The 17661-nt window shown below is 35.7% G+C and overlaps 1 protein-coding gene across 2 annotated transcripts in view; it reads left to right on the top strand.

Moving 5' to 3' along the window:
- The window catches only part of AK5 (adenylate kinase 5), a 134361-nt gene that overhangs the window by 24195 nt on the left and 92505 nt on the right, over nucleotides 1-17661 (top strand). For both annotated transcript variants that reach the window (XM_087719447.1, XM_087719446.1), the window contains exon 6: nucleotides 13356-13547. In XM_087719447.1, the coding sequence (XP_087575573.1) occupies nucleotides 13356-13547 (192 nt within the window). The remainder of the gene's footprint in view (nucleotides 1-13355; nucleotides 13548-17661) is intronic.

The raw sequence follows: 17661 nt of genomic DNA, 5'->3' as shown, positions 1-17661 counted from the left end.
TTTAATGTCTTGATGGAATGATTCACCTTGTTCCTCACTCACAGCTCCCAAATTTTCAGGAAAGTAGTCAAGGTGGGACAGGAGGAAATGCACTTTCAAACTCATCAGGCAACCTAAAGCTTGAAATGCTTTCAGCATTCTTCCGACGATCTTTTTGTAATGAGGATCTTTGTTATTGCCTAAAACTTTCTGTACGACTTCTTTAAATGCAATCCACCCTTCTTTTTGAGGATCCGTCATGGTATTGACAAACTCTTGATCAACTATAAGCCTTCTAATGTCTGGTCCGATGAACACACCTTCCTTCAATTTTGCCTCCGACAGGCATGGAAACTTGGTGATCAAGTATTTGAAGCATTCTCCATCTCGTGATTTTACGAATTGCTTCATCAATCCCAATTTTATGTGGAGAGGTGGTAGAAGAATTTTATGGGAAGGTACCAGTTTCTCGGAGGACATTTTTTTCACCGACTGTTAGCATCCTCGGCTGCCAACTCTTCTTGGTCCAGTGATTTTGTTGGTCTCGACTGTCCCATAGACATAGAAAACAAGGGTATTTGCTATACCCAGCTTGTTGCCTGAGCAGCATGCACAAGACCTTCAAGTACCCACACACTTATACATGGTCTTTATATTTAAGTTTACGAAGAACCAATTCCAAGTTCTCGTAGGTTTCCTTCAAGTGTACGGAATGACCTACAGGTATGGAAGCATAAAAATCGTTGTGGAGTAAAACTGCTTTGAGACTTCTTTTTGAAGAATCTATAAAAAGACGCCATTGCTCTGAATCATATTGGATTTTAAATTGACCCATCAGACCTTTGACATCGATGCAATAAACCAACTTGTCTTCCTGGGCAACGTAAGAACAAACTCCTTTTCACAATGTCTGAACCATGAAGATGACACTCCTGGCAACAATAAATTCCTGCTTTTCAGCCTTGATCCGAGTAACTCAGTGGCATCTTTGGGAAGATTCAAGTCTCTTACCAAATCATTCATCTCCTCCTGAGAAAACAATTTTGGTCTTGTATCATCTTCAAAGTCAGAACTTGATTTGTCATCTGGTTCAGGTATGACTTCACCTTCATTGGAGCTAGGTATCTCTTCCAAGGTAGCAGGGGACTTGTGTACTGGTATATCTGTGCTATGGGGGATGGGACGAATTGCTGAATGAAGATTGGGGTATGAAATGGAATGCTTCCTTTTGGAATTAAACCCTTTCACATCGCATGCACAAAAGTAACAATCATCACTATGGTTCCTTTGCTCTTGCCATACCATAGGAATCCCATAACAGAAAGATTTTTTCTTACCCTTGAACCAGTTTCAGAGGTCATCAACACACCGTTTGCACACTTTATGAGGCACCCAAACTTTATCTTAATCTCCAATTTTTAGTCCAAAGTATGCAAAGTATACTTTTTTCACAAAGTCTGTAATATTCTGCTGTTGCTTCAACACTGTATATTCACCACAGATGAAACAGAAACTGTCTGGTGAATTAATACACTTTCTTGGAGCCATAACATAACAGTTGAAGAATGATGAGCTAACATGAATTGCGATGAAAAAGTGTGAACAGCCTAGAACCAAGAACCTGATGATGATTCGTGCACAAGTGTGGCATGCAGGAGAGATCACCTCTGTGTCTGTACACAAGATGTCACAATGCTGGCCACGCCTCCTGCACTGACCGGAGATGCTGCTGTCTGCCATGTGTCTCCCTCCCACTGGATTCTTCAGGAAAGATTAACCCCTTCTACCATTAGAAGCACAGACTTAAAGCTTGCTTAGCTTATGTATATATTGCTGACCATCAGATTTACAGTGCTATATTTTTTTTAAATAACTCAGACAAACCCTTTAAGGTTTTTTGGCATTTTATATCTTAAATGCACTTATGTGAATTAATTAATAGTAATTTGGACTTTAAATTTGGTTAAAAACCCATAATATAAAAAATACCAAAAATTAAAAAAAAATTGAAAACAATTTTGCATGTTGTGGCAAATCATGATGTCTAGGAGTTTTTTCAATATTTTATTTGTTTTCAGCACACCAAAATACATGGAAATTAAATAATCAAACAGCTTTCTAGTCTCAGACCTGTGATTTGCTCTTGTTTATATCATGAGCAAATTGCAAAGTTCTTCTTGTTTTGTTATATAAAATAACAAGATAATTGCATTGCCATCAGATATCAACCTAGCTATACCGCCACATAGGCATTTCAGTCTTCAGGATTTCAAAGCAATGAATTCTCAAACAGGTTTGTCTCAGTCCCTATCTTTTATTATGGAGTTAGCTCATAAAATCTTAATCTCTAGTATTCACTTTCCTGTTCTCATTTCATTAGTGTGCAAAATTATTTGCTTCCTCCATTCCTCTGGGAAAAAATAATATAATAGACAAAACTTAAATTGTAACTTAGAAAAAAAACGTTGCACAAGCAGGAACAAAACTGTTAGATAACACCCCTATGTGAAACATTATTTTAACAGACCTTCAACTGCAACCAATCAAATTTGTATTTGGATTCCCCTACACCTATGTAAAGGAAAATTCCATTGTTTCTACAGCTTGTCCATACATTTGCTGGATATGTATAATTTGTATAATTATGTATTGATGTTTTTATGTTATTTGCATGGAAATGTTATTTAAAGTTTAATTAGTCAATTACATGAATTGGTGCAAATAATATAAAAACACCAATTATGTCATTATACTAATGAAGTAAATATGTCAATTATCTATTTTGAGGTTTAGCAGATATTTAGGTTTAATAAAAAACCCTTCTTTCCAAATAATCCAATAACTTAAACTTTTACTATTATGTTAGAAATAGAATTAAACCTGACACTTCAGAAGTTGAGTGGTTGATGGTTCTATGTAAGGGTGACCAATTTTGGAATATGGAAATGTTGAAACAGTTCCAGAGATCCTTTCTTGATATTAAATAGCTCTGATCTTCTCAAGGGTAAGGATACTTCATGCAGTGAATAAGCCCAGAAGATAGTAGAGCAATAATGGTATTGAAAAAAAATATTGTTATGTTCAGTGAAGCATAGATTAGAATCCATTTCATTTGTGGTAGGCATCTTATTACTCTGCCATGCCCCCTTGCAGAGTTAATTAGCAAAACTATTAATAGAATTTTTACAATTCAGTTATTGGAATGGTTAAAAACAAAGCATCCTTTTACATGGGTAGTATAGCAAATTGGACAAAATGAGAGTTTATATGAGATAACTGATTTGCATTCTTGACCTCTGGCTCTTCTGCCTGAGATCTTTTGCTAGTCTTCATTAATTAATTGATTGATTGATTGATTGATTGATTGATAAGATTTATTCGCCATCCATCTTAACCACAAGGTAACTCTGGATGATTTTCTCTTAAAACTCTCAGTCTAGTTTTCCTGCCACCAACTCAGCTCATTACCTTTTCCTCACATGGGAGAAACTTTTTGGGCGTGAATCTCCTATCTCCTGTTTTTTTTAAACTATGCTTACCACCTTGACATAGAGCTGTCTGTCTAGAAAAATTACAAGACAGAATGGCAAATATTGCTTAGCTGCACCATTCTATTCTAGAACCCTTTCTTCTGGGTTTCCAAATTTCTTGTATTGGGCTTCCTATTGTAACCGAAGCTTACAGTATTGGTCACCACAATACAAAAAAGATGTTGAGACTCTAGAAAACATAAAGAGAAGGGCAACAAAAAGGATTGGGGTGGTAGAAACTAAAACATATGGTGACCAGTTGCAGCAACTTGGTATGTCTAATATAACATAGAGAAGGACTGGGATGACAATATTTGAGGAGATGTTTCAGAGAAAAAGAGGACAACCTATTCTCCAAAGGATATAAGGATAAGACTAGAAGTAACGGATGGAAATTTATTAAGAAGATACCCAACTTAAAACTAAGGAGAAATTTGGTGGTAGTTAGAACAATTAACCAGTGGAGCAGCTTGGTTTCAGAAGCTGTCTGTGCTCTATCACTCAAGGTTTTTAAGAAGAAATTGGACAGCCATTTGTCTGGAATAGTATAGGTCTCCTTCTTGGGCAGGAGGTTGGACTAGAAGACCTTGGTCTCTCCCAGTTCTGTATTCTGATTAAATGTCATTGCCGTGAAATCTGCATCTTCATCTATTAAGATCTTTGGTTCTTGATTTCTTCCAATCTGTTATATTTGCCTACTATAAGCACACTTAGAAAGTTTTCTTGGATGGCTCTTTTGCTGAATTTGCAAGTATATCTTTGGTCTTTCTGCTAGATTTTTCTGCTGTATACATCGTAGCTTTAAGCTGATGATGTATATAGTATATACCAGTGATAGTGAACCTTTTATGGCTCCTGTGCCAAAAGCGGGAGGAGCGCAGGGGGGGTCATGCGTGGGTGTTCCACACCCATAATGCTATGCCTGTGACCCTCCCATGTGCATGAGCGTGCAACCAGCGCTCCCTACTTTTGGCCCTGTTTTTTCGCCCTCCCCAGGCTCCAGAGGCTTTCAAGGAGCCTGGGAAGGGTGAAAACAGTCTCTCCCCCACAGATGATCTCTGGAGGCCTCAGGAGCTTCCCTAAAGCCTCCATATGGCAAAAAACGGACCTATGGGGAACCTGGAAGTTCAGCGATTGTGACTTCTGGTTTGGTCATAGGGCCGTTTTTTGCCCTCCGGAGCCTTCAGGGAAGCCTACTGAAGGCCCCTGAAGGCTCCAGAGGGCAAAAAACGGCCTCAAAAGAAGGCCGAAGTTAGCTGGCCAGTGCGTGCATGCATGCCATAGGTTTGCCATCATGGGTATATACAGTATAAGATGACCCCCTTAGAATGTTGGTCTACTATAGTAACACCATGCTCAATAAGGCAGCTTCTTAAACAAAATAATGGATATCTGGGTTCTATATTGCTATTGTAACATCTACCTTAGCCAGAAAATTAATTAAATGTAGTATTTCTATCCTTGGGAAAGTTCTGATGAGGACTTCTGGGAAAAAAAACAGAATTGTAAAAAATAAAAAAGCGCCTTTAGATAAAGAAACACCATTTTTTCCCCACATCACAGCTTCAGAGAATTGACAAATATTTGAAAGCTGTGTACATTCCAGGCATTTAACATTTCAAACTCTTTACATTCTAGGCACATACACTGAGAAAGAGGTCTGAGTTTATACTAACTTGTAATTTAGGCTGAAACATCTGCAAGACTAGTGGGTTTAATACTTCCTTCAGATCGAAAATGCTTGAACAATTTTCATATATTCTTTATTTTTTGAGTACCATTTTCATTCTAGTGCAATTTTCATCCTTTGTAAACTATGATGATAAGTTTATTATAATAAATCAGGATTTATTTGTAGATAAATTGTAAGAGTTGAGACCCTTTTTGGTAAGGTAAATCAAATTTTCCAGTCCACACATCCTATAATGTACAGTGTGACAAAATATGGACAAAATCACTTGCCAGAGCACGACTGCAATCTTAGTTCAGATCTTTGAAGAGAAACATACTGGTTTAAATAGTCTATAAATAATTTCACTTATCTCCCACTTCACTGGACACGGTAACTTAGTTTTACTTAAATGTATTCAAGTGAATAAGGTTAGTCATGGCATACTTAAATCCTGGTACATTTACTCTGAATCTATTTGAATCTGAGTCCGTGGATTTCTTGCAATAGCATTTCTCCATTCACCTTTTTAGAGAGGTTGCAGCTGCTAGTTTTTGTTCCTCGGTGCTAATGTTATTGAAATGAATTGGGAAGACTCAATGGGCCATCATCATCAGAATATCAAGCACGAAAGAGATCACTGATCATTCAGTGACTGGGTTTGATTCATAATATGATGTGATCCCTTGATGATTGCATTGCAGTTGACTTGCATACAAAAATGATGGAGAACATTGATTTCATCTCCAGCAGTACTTTCAATCTAATAGGTTCAAAATTCAGCTTATCATTGTCTTCAAGGATGAGGAAAGGAAGAGATGTGTTAAGATACTGTGATAAAACTCCACTTCTATACTTGTGTGTAACCTTATGGTGAAAGTATAAAAGGGCAAAGTTTGCATTGGGGTCATGATGAAAATTGGCATCAGTATACCTCTGAACAGCTGTCTGTGGTTTACCTCCCAGTGTTTAAGTGCAGAATCAAATGATAAATCAGGTAAACTGTACATAAAGGTGAATCGCATAATATTTATTTTAGGTTGAATTCATATTACCTTTGCAGATCAGTATAACCAATGTTACTTTAATTTGTCATTTTGGATTAGAAAGTCCTAAAGACAATGGAACTATTCCTATAGTTCTTCATCCAACTTGGCAACTAGTAGCAGCACAAAATGTCAGTTCTAGAAGTAATTAATTTATACGTAATGCTTTAACTGTCAAAATCCTGCACAATTTTTACTGCTAACAGTTTAATGCTGAGTTATGATTATGAACTACGTCAGTTTTGGATTTGCCAACTATCTTTCTCTCCTAGAGGAGCTGAAAGGAGTTCATAAACTTCCAACTATTTTTGATTAATCTCAGGTTATGGTAATACCTGCACTCTTAATTGTGGTTTATATTAACTAGTTTACTAAATAATGCAGCCTCATAAATCATAGCTCGAAACAATCTTACTTTGATAAACTATACTAAAATTAAGCATGCTTTATCCTGGTTCAAATCTCATGCTAAGTTGTATTAGTAAACAGTGGAAATAAAACTTCTGGAGGAAAATAAGAAGAATCTCAAAAACAGCTTCATAATAGCAAGTTATACTTTAATTATGTACTAATTCAGCCACTGTATATAATGTCACAAAGCTGTACAGATTCAGCTGCTTATTGTCTTGACTCTTTACATTTTGAAATACATTTGAGCTTGCTAAAGAGTTGATTTGGTGTAGATGTTAAAGGCCCTGAGTCTCAAAGTGTGATGCTTTGAGTTCTAATCATGCCTTTGGCAAACGTTTTCTGAAAATGTTGCGAAGAAAACTGCAGGGTGAATTATCCAGGCAATCACTCAGAATCCAGATTGGCTCAAAAAGAAAGAAAGCAGGAGGGAGGGAGGGAGGGAGGCCCCAGAAACTTACTTAAAAACAAGATAGTAAGTGTTTTTTTTAAAAAAATCCTGTGTTGTAGTAAAAATTAATTTGTGCTTAATGTACTTAAGCTATCTCCTTCAGAAACCAGACAGTAACTCAAGCACATGAGGAATATTGTATAAGAGAAGCACAAAATTCTAGAACGCATGAACTGTCAGATGTTACTTGATTTGTGTTCTTTTTCTCATAATGGGATCTTAACGGATTTAGATTTCTGAAAGAAAAAACATCAACTGACGCAATAGCTGTAGGAAAGCATATGAATAAAAAGTTTTGTCTTGAGTGTTTTTTGTTGTTATGGAAATGTGATGCTCCCATCTAATAATGTCAATATCAGCCTTTCATTTTTAAAAATAGGTACCTATAAAAGACTATAAAACACTTAATAAATCTGCTGAAGGATCAGGGTTATTTTGTTGTTCAGTTGGAAGAGCCAATGGGACTTTATCTGAACAATGACATTGTCAAGGTCTAGCCTACTTTAAGCAGTGCTGGGTTGCATTCTTTTTTGAATGCATGAGTAAAGGAGACCTATAGACTTTCATCCTGTAAAAAAATAAGATCCTGTCAAACGGCAGTAGAATTTGTCATGTGAAATACATTTTTCCTTCCCAGGGGCTTTTTTGATAATTCAAAAGGCATCTGGTGATGATAATGTTATCTGGTTTTTTTTTCCAATGTTTTGGACTGTCACACATGAATTTTGCAGTTGTTCATAATGATTTTATTAGTAAAAGAAATAGAAATACTAAAGATATCGCTAGTTACATTGAACAACCAACAACTGAATGTATGCATTATGAACAGCATAATATATTATTATGATTATGTCTACTTCTTTTTCTACCTTCCAGCGGTTTCTCTAAATTGGCAGGTAATATACTCCTAGTTATAAAGCAAGAATGGAAGGTAGAAGTGTATGCATGAACATGTACTCTCGTTAATGTCTCTAAATATAGATTTAGAGAGCTTGCCTACAATTTAATTACCCCCACTTTCTTCTCCTACAAATTTTCCATTAATAGTGCTTGGTACCTTAAAAAGAAACCTGGTATTGTGGCACATTGAAAATTATAGATTGGAAATTATTGAGGTGTGGCTAGATGTTGACACTGAATTTCTGATTATTTTTTTCTCTCAGAGCACACATTCAGCTTGTGTTCGCCGTGCATGCAGTTATTAATATTGGACCTCTGTTGTCACTAATTATTTGAGGAGTGGTAAAAAAGAAGTAGCAGTTGATGCTAAATTAGGCTAAATTTCTTCATTGTTCCTAGTTTTCTCAAGCATTTTACTATTTCCATTTTGTTATTTGAAAACCTGCATAGGGTTCCTTAAAGTTATTAGGAATTAAGCTCAATTCAAGGGAGCCTAGGTTTATTTTTATTTTTTGATTGTTCCATATAAAGGCACTGAGTCGATAGGACTTTAAAGATTACTAAGGGTTGCATTATTCATTTTGTCCCATATATGTTATGCGTGAGCTTTTCTGTACTAGCAAAATTGCAATTTAACAGCTGAAGAGTAGTGGTATCGACATCAAGCTACCATGAAGAGCCTAGGTGGCGCAGTGGTTAGAGTGCAGCACTGCAGGCTGACTGCATCTGCAGTTTGGCGGTTCAAATCTCACCGGCTCAAGGTTGACTCAGCCTTCCATCCTTCCGAGGTGGGTGAAATGAGGACCCGGATTGTTGGGGGCGATATGCTGACTCTGTAAACCGCTTAGAGAGGGCTGAAAGCCCTATGAAGCGGTATATAAGTCTAACTGCTATTGCTATGACATAAAAATGCCGCCATTACATATTTGTTTCTGAACATCTGACTAAAATATGTAAGTTGCGACATTTGCATGAGGAAGTATTCAAACATGTTTGGTACTTGGTCTTCGACTTTGCGAATGCCATACTCGGGAGGAAACATTTGCCTACTGTAACATTTGTACTGCAGCTTTATAGTTTAATATTTTATTGTAGTTTAATAATTGTAGTTTCCTATAAATGATCCCACACTGGGAACCTGTAATTTCATTTCTCTTCATAAACCAGAATGTGATAACTTGGTCTATTAACCTCCTCTGGTTTAAAAGTACAATTTCATGGTTTTCATGTAATGAGAAACTGGTTTAAGAAATCACACTTATATTCTATTATAATTAGATGATTAGATGGCCTTTATTTTAGAAAGGTGTCCTTTATATTTATTTATTTTTCAAAAACTCACTTCTGCTCTTTATTTTGCTCATTTAATTTTTACATGCAAATTGTACCATTTAATATGTCTTTCACATTCTTGTGAAAAATATAAAATTTGAATTTTATTTTTAAAACAGATTTACATATACTGCTTGATTTTAGATATTTTTATGATACCTTTTTCTAAAGGTTTTCTTCGTTTTGCGTTATAAAAATGAACATTTTTAATCCTATTGAAATTCTTCCAAATAGGCTCCATTTTTCAAATTTGTCCTTTATTTTTTCCAAGAAAATATGATCACTGCAATTATAATGTGAGAAAGAAATGAAACGTAAGGCTCAGTTTTGATCTAATAAATACAGCACATGGATTAATGTATTAAAAGAAGCTGTAAAATTATTTCTTTGCATAGGTCTTAGCATGATATGCAAACTAGACACCACACATTTTCTAAGGTATTTATATATATTCTTGGCCTCTGTGTATTGCTTTTGGACTTGTCTGTAATTCTAGCAGGAATCAAATTTCAGTATTATATTTATTGTGGACATATTCCAAGTGTTTTTGCCTTTTCACTGTAACCGAGTTATCCATCTTTATTTCTATTTTAGTGAGAAGAAGGGATGTACTATAACAAATTACATAACAAATTACATAATTGCTGATATACATGTCAAATAGGCATATTCTATTTCCTTTTCCAAGAATTAGAAGATGGAGAGGCTTTTTGTTGTGTTTGATTGAAGGTTGCATTCTGTTGCCAACAGAATAGTTGTGTAACTTTTCTGAGGAAGGGTCATATCACCTTATGTCTGTGCCCTTCATCTTTATTTCTCTTTGTTCCTTGTTTCAACTTAGCCTCTGTTTTCACCGTTGTTCTCCTCTTACACAAAAAAATAAGTCCTCTGATTCTTCCTTCTTCAGTTCCTCCAAGAATCCTCTTTTGAACAATTGTGGATTTTTTGTAAAAACTGCTTTAAGAAATTCATGTAAAGCAAAAGGTTGAAGTTATATTTGGTCTGTATTTTATGGCATTGAAAACAGTTGGATGTCATCACTTTTTCTTTTTGTTTTTGCACTTTTCTCTCTCTCTTTTTTTCTTCTGTATTTTATTTTATAATGAAATTTAATAACTAATTCCTCAACCGGGGCGTGCATAAGCGCACCAACATGCCTCCCACCCCTGTCCTACTGTTTCCACTTATTTGTATCCATTTCCTGTATTCATAATGTTTATACTGATATCTGTTATCTTATACATGCTTAGCAAAATAAATAAAATAAATGAAATAATGGGACGCGGTGGCTCAGTGGCTAAGATGCTAAGCTTGTTGATCAGAAAGGTTGGCAGTTTGGCGGTTTGAATCCCTAGCACCGTGTAATGAAGTGACCTCCTGTTACTTGTCCCAGCTTCTGCCAACCTAGCAGTTCGAAAACATGTAAAAATGCAAGTAGAAAAATAGGGACTTCTTTGGTGAGACAGTAACAGTATTCCGTGCGCCTTTGGCATTTAGTCATGCCGACCACATGACCACAGAGACGTTTTTGGATAGCGCTGGCTTTTCGGCTTTGAAACAGAGATGAGCACTGCCCCCTAGAGTCGGGAATGGCTAGCTCATATGTGCGAGGGGAAACTTTACCTTTACCTAAATAAAATAAACCGGCCTTCAATTGAGGGAAACTTTAAAGAGGCTTTTGGAGAACACAGGTTTCCTCTCAAGAGGGAGATGGAGTACATGATACTTTCCTCTGTGCATTTTCTATAAACCTTTTAAAGACAAAAAGTAGCTTTGTAGTATTTGAGTTACCTTTTAGTGTCTGTTTTCCATATGTGCTAAATTTGAAATTGTCTTGCGAAGTCCTTTGCTGTGATCAAATATACTGTATATATGTTTATGTATGTGTGTGTGTGTGTGTGCATACTGTGTGTGTGTATAGTCATATGTGTGTGTGTGTGTGTGTGTGTGTGTGTGTGTGTGTGTGTAAAACCTAACATACTTCAAGATTCTGGTTTCCAAAAGAATTACATTAAAAATGGTAACTCTTCCCTTTAAGCCTCTTAAAGATATGCATTTAACATTTAGTTTTAATGCTCTTTACTTTCATATGTTGGTGCTAAAATACTGATGTTTTCATTGACACTACAGAATCTTGCTTGGCTGAATAGTGTTTTTCCATTTTTGCCGAAAGACCATGTAATTGTAGAGTTCATCCAGCGATGGCCATGTATAGTTATGTGTTTTAGGTTATTGGAAGAAAGCGTTTGTTACAAATATTGACATTTCATGGCATGTTGTTAGTAGTTTATCTCCTGTTGATTTTTTAAAACAGGACCAAATTTTCCTGTTATTCCAGATGTTATTTTACTTCCAGTGTGAACTTTTCTACCTCCTATAATTAATATTTTTTGGAAGGGAGTTGTTATCCCAAGACACTGCATGTCAGTGTAGAACCATTTAGTTTCCTTATTAATAAGAAAATATTAATATTAGTAATAAATACTATTTGGCCTTTCAACATAGTATTTCGCAACCTAAAGCTCTTTAGTATTTTAACCAAGCATATTTATTCAGTTAATTAGCACTAGTTATTAATTTATATATCTTCATTATTCTCTTTCAGTCTTCTTATGTTCTTCCCAGAATCACTCAGCTTTTATGGCCTTTTAGCATTTCCAGTTTTGAGGATTTTCTATCACCATCAATGCCTATTTTTTTTAATAAAGGTTTTTTTCCCCAGTTTGATAAATGTGTAGATCCTACCTAAGTCTGCAAGCACTACTGTGAAGAGATGGTGTCATATTTGCTCATATAATGATGGTAATTGTAAAGCTTAGTTAATTAGCTGTATATTTAATAATATATTTACTAAACTTCCAAGATTTGTGGTGGAAGTGTGATAGGCTGTAGACACACTGTGGTAGGCTGTAGACAGCAGAATACTTTGAATAAGAAGAAAATGGACATGGGGTACAAGCTTCTCTTTAGATAATTACCCACATCGGTTTTGAATGCATTCTCTTTTATAACATTAGCTAATTTTGCCAAGGTTTAATTGGCAAATCACCCATCGTTTCCAAATGCAAAAGGCATTGACAAGTACACTCCTTAGGAAATGACAAACTGTCCTGAATATTTGTCTTCAAGTAAACAACTTAAAATAAACTCCCTCAGTATCTTTTAATTGTATGTCTGCTTAGCTTATCCTGTTATCTCATATGGACTCTAATCACCAGGCCAATTATTTGCGACAGTTTCATTCCACTCAATTATTTTCAAAGAACATAATTATCCCCATCAAGTGTGGGGAAATATTAGCATTAAGATTTGAACCCAACAATCACTTTGGTAAAAGTCGCTCAGTTCAATTAGGATTATTTATTTATGCTATGTTATTATAAAGAGTCCTTATTACCGAGAACATGGCCATCACAGTTTGTGACAAGTGCCTTTGGCCTGAACAGCAGGAATGGGTGTGCTAAATTCATGTGGTGTGGCACTCTTTTCTTTTTCTAGTGTTTTCATACCATTCTCATACAGGCACTTCTAGATGCCAGCTGGTGTCATTTCCTGCATCTTCCTTAGCACCTGGAATTACATTTCTTTCAAACCCCAAAAAAGTGGGGGTAACAAATTGCTCTTTCTCATCAAGTTGTAGTTATGGGGCACTCTGGTGCAAGAAGGGGAAAAAGAGAATCTTCTTTCTTCTTAGTCTGCACAGTGTTGGATACAGTATAATCTACTCTGTAATCTACACAGACTGCCTGTTGGATGTATCAGTTACCCTCAACATAATTTAAATTCCAGAAGGAAAGTACTTCCCTTGGGATGCTAACAAGAGATCACATTTCCCTTCAAACAACAATATGTAAGGGTTCAGTGTTTGCTAAAGGTCTTTAAATGGCAAAAGTTGGTGGTTTGTTCATTCCTTCATTCCTTCATTCATACAATTTCCATAGCTGCTCAACTCAACCAAGTGACTTATAGATGGATAATTGACAGTAATCTGAATGCTGTCTATGTTGAATTTAACATCATTTGGATTATCTTCTTTGCAGATCTGTACCCCAGATTTGGTGGTGTTCTTGTCCTGCTCAAATCAGCGGCTCCAAGAACGCCTAATGAAACGCGCCGAACAGCAGGGGAGACCAGACGATAATCTGAAAGCCACACAGAGACGCCTGACTAATTTCAAGCAGAATACTGTTCCGCTGGTCAAATATTTCCAGGAAAAGGGTCTGATTGTGACTGTAAGTTTTTAAATCTATAGGCTTGATAAAGTAATTTTGGCTAGCAAAATTCAGGCAATGATCGTCTGACCTAGAAAAAGATTGTCTCATGCTTTTGAGAATAACTGTTTAAACTATTAAAAAAAAAAATTCTCCCATGTTTGATTAAGGGGCTTCTGCAGTCAGACTCACAGACTGAGTGGCCCCAATTGGTTTTGTAACTGTTTCATGCTCACTTGGATGTATAATTTATTCAGCAATTGCTTTTTTTATCAAAGCCCTTTTTATTAGAGTAGAAATATTTGTGAGCCATCATTGTTGCCTTGCAACATCCACAAAAGTTCCTCTCAGAGAATCTGGTAAGTCATTTGATGAAAGATTGGCATCAGATGGAAATGGTCTGGGTCAATCCATTTTTGCGCTTTGGATCAGCAGAAGAAAAATTGGGGCCAAATGTAGGGATGCTATAAACTACTTCAGTATTTCTCAACCTCTTCAGCTTTAAGATGTGTGGATTTCATTCATGCTTGCTGGACAATTCTGGCAGCTGAGGTCCACACATCTGAGACTGAGAATACATTTTGGACACTAATTTGGAATAAGTAAATGCAGCCATTTTGTTAATATGAATTACAGCTAATCCTCATTAAATGACTGCAACAAGCAATGAAAAAATGCTTTTCGTCCACGGTCAGTCTTCGTATTGATGATGACCTTCAGAGATCTGTAGGGGGAAAGCTGAAGTAAAATCACAAGCACAGTCGTAGTTTCAATTAGCAACTGTTTCAATTTATGACTGATTCGCTGGTCCCAACTCTGGTTGCTAAGTAAAGGCTACCTGTATGTTTAATGTGCAGCTTATTTTCAGATTCTGCTTGATGTTACAGTACTTTTATGCTGCAATTATAATTCTGTCCAGAACTCAAAAGGAAGAGTCAGCAAGTCTGGAAAAGATAATGTTTTATACTTGCTATATAGCATCAGACAAAGCAGTGGAATGATAATATGGCTCTTGTTTAATTTGAAATATTCTTGTAAGCAATAAATATATTGCTCAGATGTAGAACTGGAAATAAATCACAATGTTGACCCTGTTTGTAAAAGAATGGATTGTTATAAGATGAATTCTGTAGATCTTTCAAATCAATGCTTCTTTATAAAAGAAATCAGAAGTGCCAAGCAAGCAGCTCGGTGAAATATTATAGGAGAACAGGCTGAGAGCAGCAAAAATGATCTTTTGGCCAGTAAGAGATCTGTCAAAAGGTTGGAATATCTGTAGGAGTCTGCAGAAAGATTTTCTTCAGCTCTGCGAAAAGGGGGAGAAAAATGATGATGGTTCTGATTTCAAGCTGTATCCCAATTTTGAATTGCTTAGACAGTTCACTTAATTAACAAACAAATCAAACCCTTTTATCTCTTATTTTTCTCTGATAATTGCAGTTGAACCTAGGGAGAAATTCATCTAGCATGGATGGGAAACTTCTGGTCCTCAAGTTATTCCCAAATTACCTCTTCTCAGTATCTCTAACAATTGGCCATTTTGATTCAGAATGATGACTTGCACACAACACTGAAAGGCTACACTAATGCTGTTTTTTTTTCTCTTCCTGCAAATCAAAGAGCAAATTAGAAAGCAGCTATATTTTTTTTAAAAAAATCCTGGCTTTAGACAAAAGACTGGGTCCTCATCTATCCTTGACTAATACTGAGTTAGCAGCCTCAATGGATTTTACCCAATGGAGTTTTTGAGACCATACCAAAACAAACAAAATACAATTCCCAAATATTACATCGGAAGAGACAATACATTGTCTTGTGATTCTTTGGAAAACATTTGATTGCTCCAGTATTTAGTTATTGCACTTTTTCAAATGCTCCTTCTTTAGCCCAAGCAGCAGAGCAGGCTCAAATATTCTCTAAATAAGAATTAAATATGGTCATGCCTACATCAAAAGTTCAGATACTAGACAAGGTAATACAGTGTCATTATAACACAGAGCTGTTCAAACTTGGCAACTTTAAGACTTGTTGACTTTAACTCTCAGAATTCTCCAGCCAGCGGAGCAGAGCTGGCTGGAGAATTCTGGAAGTTGAAGTCCACAAGTCTTACATTTGTCCAGTTTGGGGACCCCTGGTAGAACATAACACAGTTTGAAATTGGTGATTCTCTGCTTGGATATTTATATTTTATGGCATATATACCATATATAGATAGTCCACAACCTACAACCCAAGTGGAACTCAACATTTCTGTTGCTCAGCAAGACAATTCTTAAGTGAATTTGGCCACATTTTATAATCTGTCTTGCTACAGTTATTAAGTGAATCACTGCAGTTGTTAAGTTAGTAACTTGGTTATTAAGTGAATCTGGCTTCTCTAATGATTTTGCTCGTCAGAAGGTCACAAAATGGGTCAAATGACACTGGGATACTGCAACCTTAATAAATATTAATCAGTTGCCAAGCATCTGAATTTTAATAACATGACCACAGGAATGGTGCAACGTAACTGTGAAAATGGATCACTATTTTTCAGTGCCATTGTAACTTTGAATGGTCACTAAATTAATTATTGTAAGTCGAAGACTACCTGTAATCATTATTGTTATAGTCACTGACCAGCATTTGTAGAATTGTTATAAAATGTAACAAAGTTCAAATGACAAGGCACAAGCATTTCTAAAATCAATAGAAAGAATAATAAATTATCCATAATAATCCTATATAAATAGAATCTTAATTTTAAAACAATTTCAAAAAATAGTAAAAATAGCAAGACTATAAAACTGTATTAAAATACTAAAAACCTTGCTTATTAAATGCTAAATTGCCCAGCATATATACAAGCACAAATGCAAACTTACTTTGATGAGTGACTGGTGAGGTGTAACCTAAATTACTGGTATATATTTGAGGGATCCTAAAAATTAAATTGTTCTCTCTCTTTCCTTTCTCTCTCCCTCTCCCTCCCTCCCTCCCTCCCCCCTCTTTCTCATACCTTAAAAGTCTTCTTTAATTCTGCTGAAAAAATTACAATAACATTTTCCAAGAAGATAATACCAACAAAGGGAATAACTATCCTAATTCCATTGTAAAGTGGAATAAGCTACTAAAGGATTAGTTAACTATATCTTGGAGCACTATGATGTTATGGCAACCATTTACTTTTCTGTTCCAGCTGTAGCACACAAAAATGAAAAATGAAAGACGTTCAACCATGTAATTAAAGTAAAAAGAATAAGAAGCTACCTACAGTGTATTGGGATTCATAAACCCAGAATATGCAAAGTATTGTTCCTGAAGAATCTTTTTATAAACTAACATGTTCAAACAAACCAACAAACAAAGAAAACCTGCATCTTTGCAACTCCTTTGAGGTTTTGAAAATAAGATTCTTGATTAAGGGATATTTTTTTTAAATTTAGGCAAACAATTGGTAACAAAAAAAAAGACCACAGAGAAAAAAGCTTATTCAGTGATGATTTGTAATAGCAGATATAAGTTATATTTGATATCAAAAGTATGATTTTCAATACCAGTTGTGCAGAACATGAACAAGAGGATATTATTGTAGTTGTGTCCTGTCTGTTGGCTACTAACAGCCATCCAGCTGTGGCAGCACAATTGTTAGACTGGGCTTACGTTGAGCGTTTTATCTGGGGCCAGTTGAAGAAATTCCTGGTTGTTTTTAATATTTTGCTCAACTGCTACAACCCTAGAAAGGTTTTATCAACTAATCATTGGAAGCTGGAGTCTCAGCCATTCATTACTTTAAAAATAAAGCAGGGCCGAATGATGGCAGATCTACATATTTCATTTGGGAAGTTACATCTCCTTTCCTCGTGTTAAGAATTTAGTATCAAGAAGCCGGAGGCAAAACTTCCAATTTTCCAGGGATATTGTACAGCTTTTTGAATATTTTGAACTACAGACTTTCAGCAAGGAAGATTTATTTATTATTTATTTAATATAAATAGACTCAGCATTGCAGTCTAAACCAACTGTCCAGGTTGGTTTCAACCAGTTTGGGGAATGTTATTATAAAACAACTATACTATGCATTTTAAAGACAAAGATCAGGATACTACAGCTTTTCTGAGTAGGTTTCAAATAAGGGAACTCTCTTTTCTCTGCA

The sequence above is a fragment of the Thamnophis sirtalis genome, unplaced genomic scaffold (genome assembly GCF_051295495.1).
Source record: "Thamnophis sirtalis isolate CommonGarterSnake01/CBP01778 unplaced genomic scaffold, rThaSir2_p1.2 scaffold_7, whole genome shotgun sequence".
In the NCBI taxonomy this organism is placed as follows: Eukaryota; Metazoa; Chordata; class Lepidosauria; order Squamata; family Natricidae; genus Thamnophis; species Thamnophis sirtalis.
Note: the sequence above shows the minus strand (reverse complement) of the source record. Positions and strands in the feature narration are given on the sequence as shown.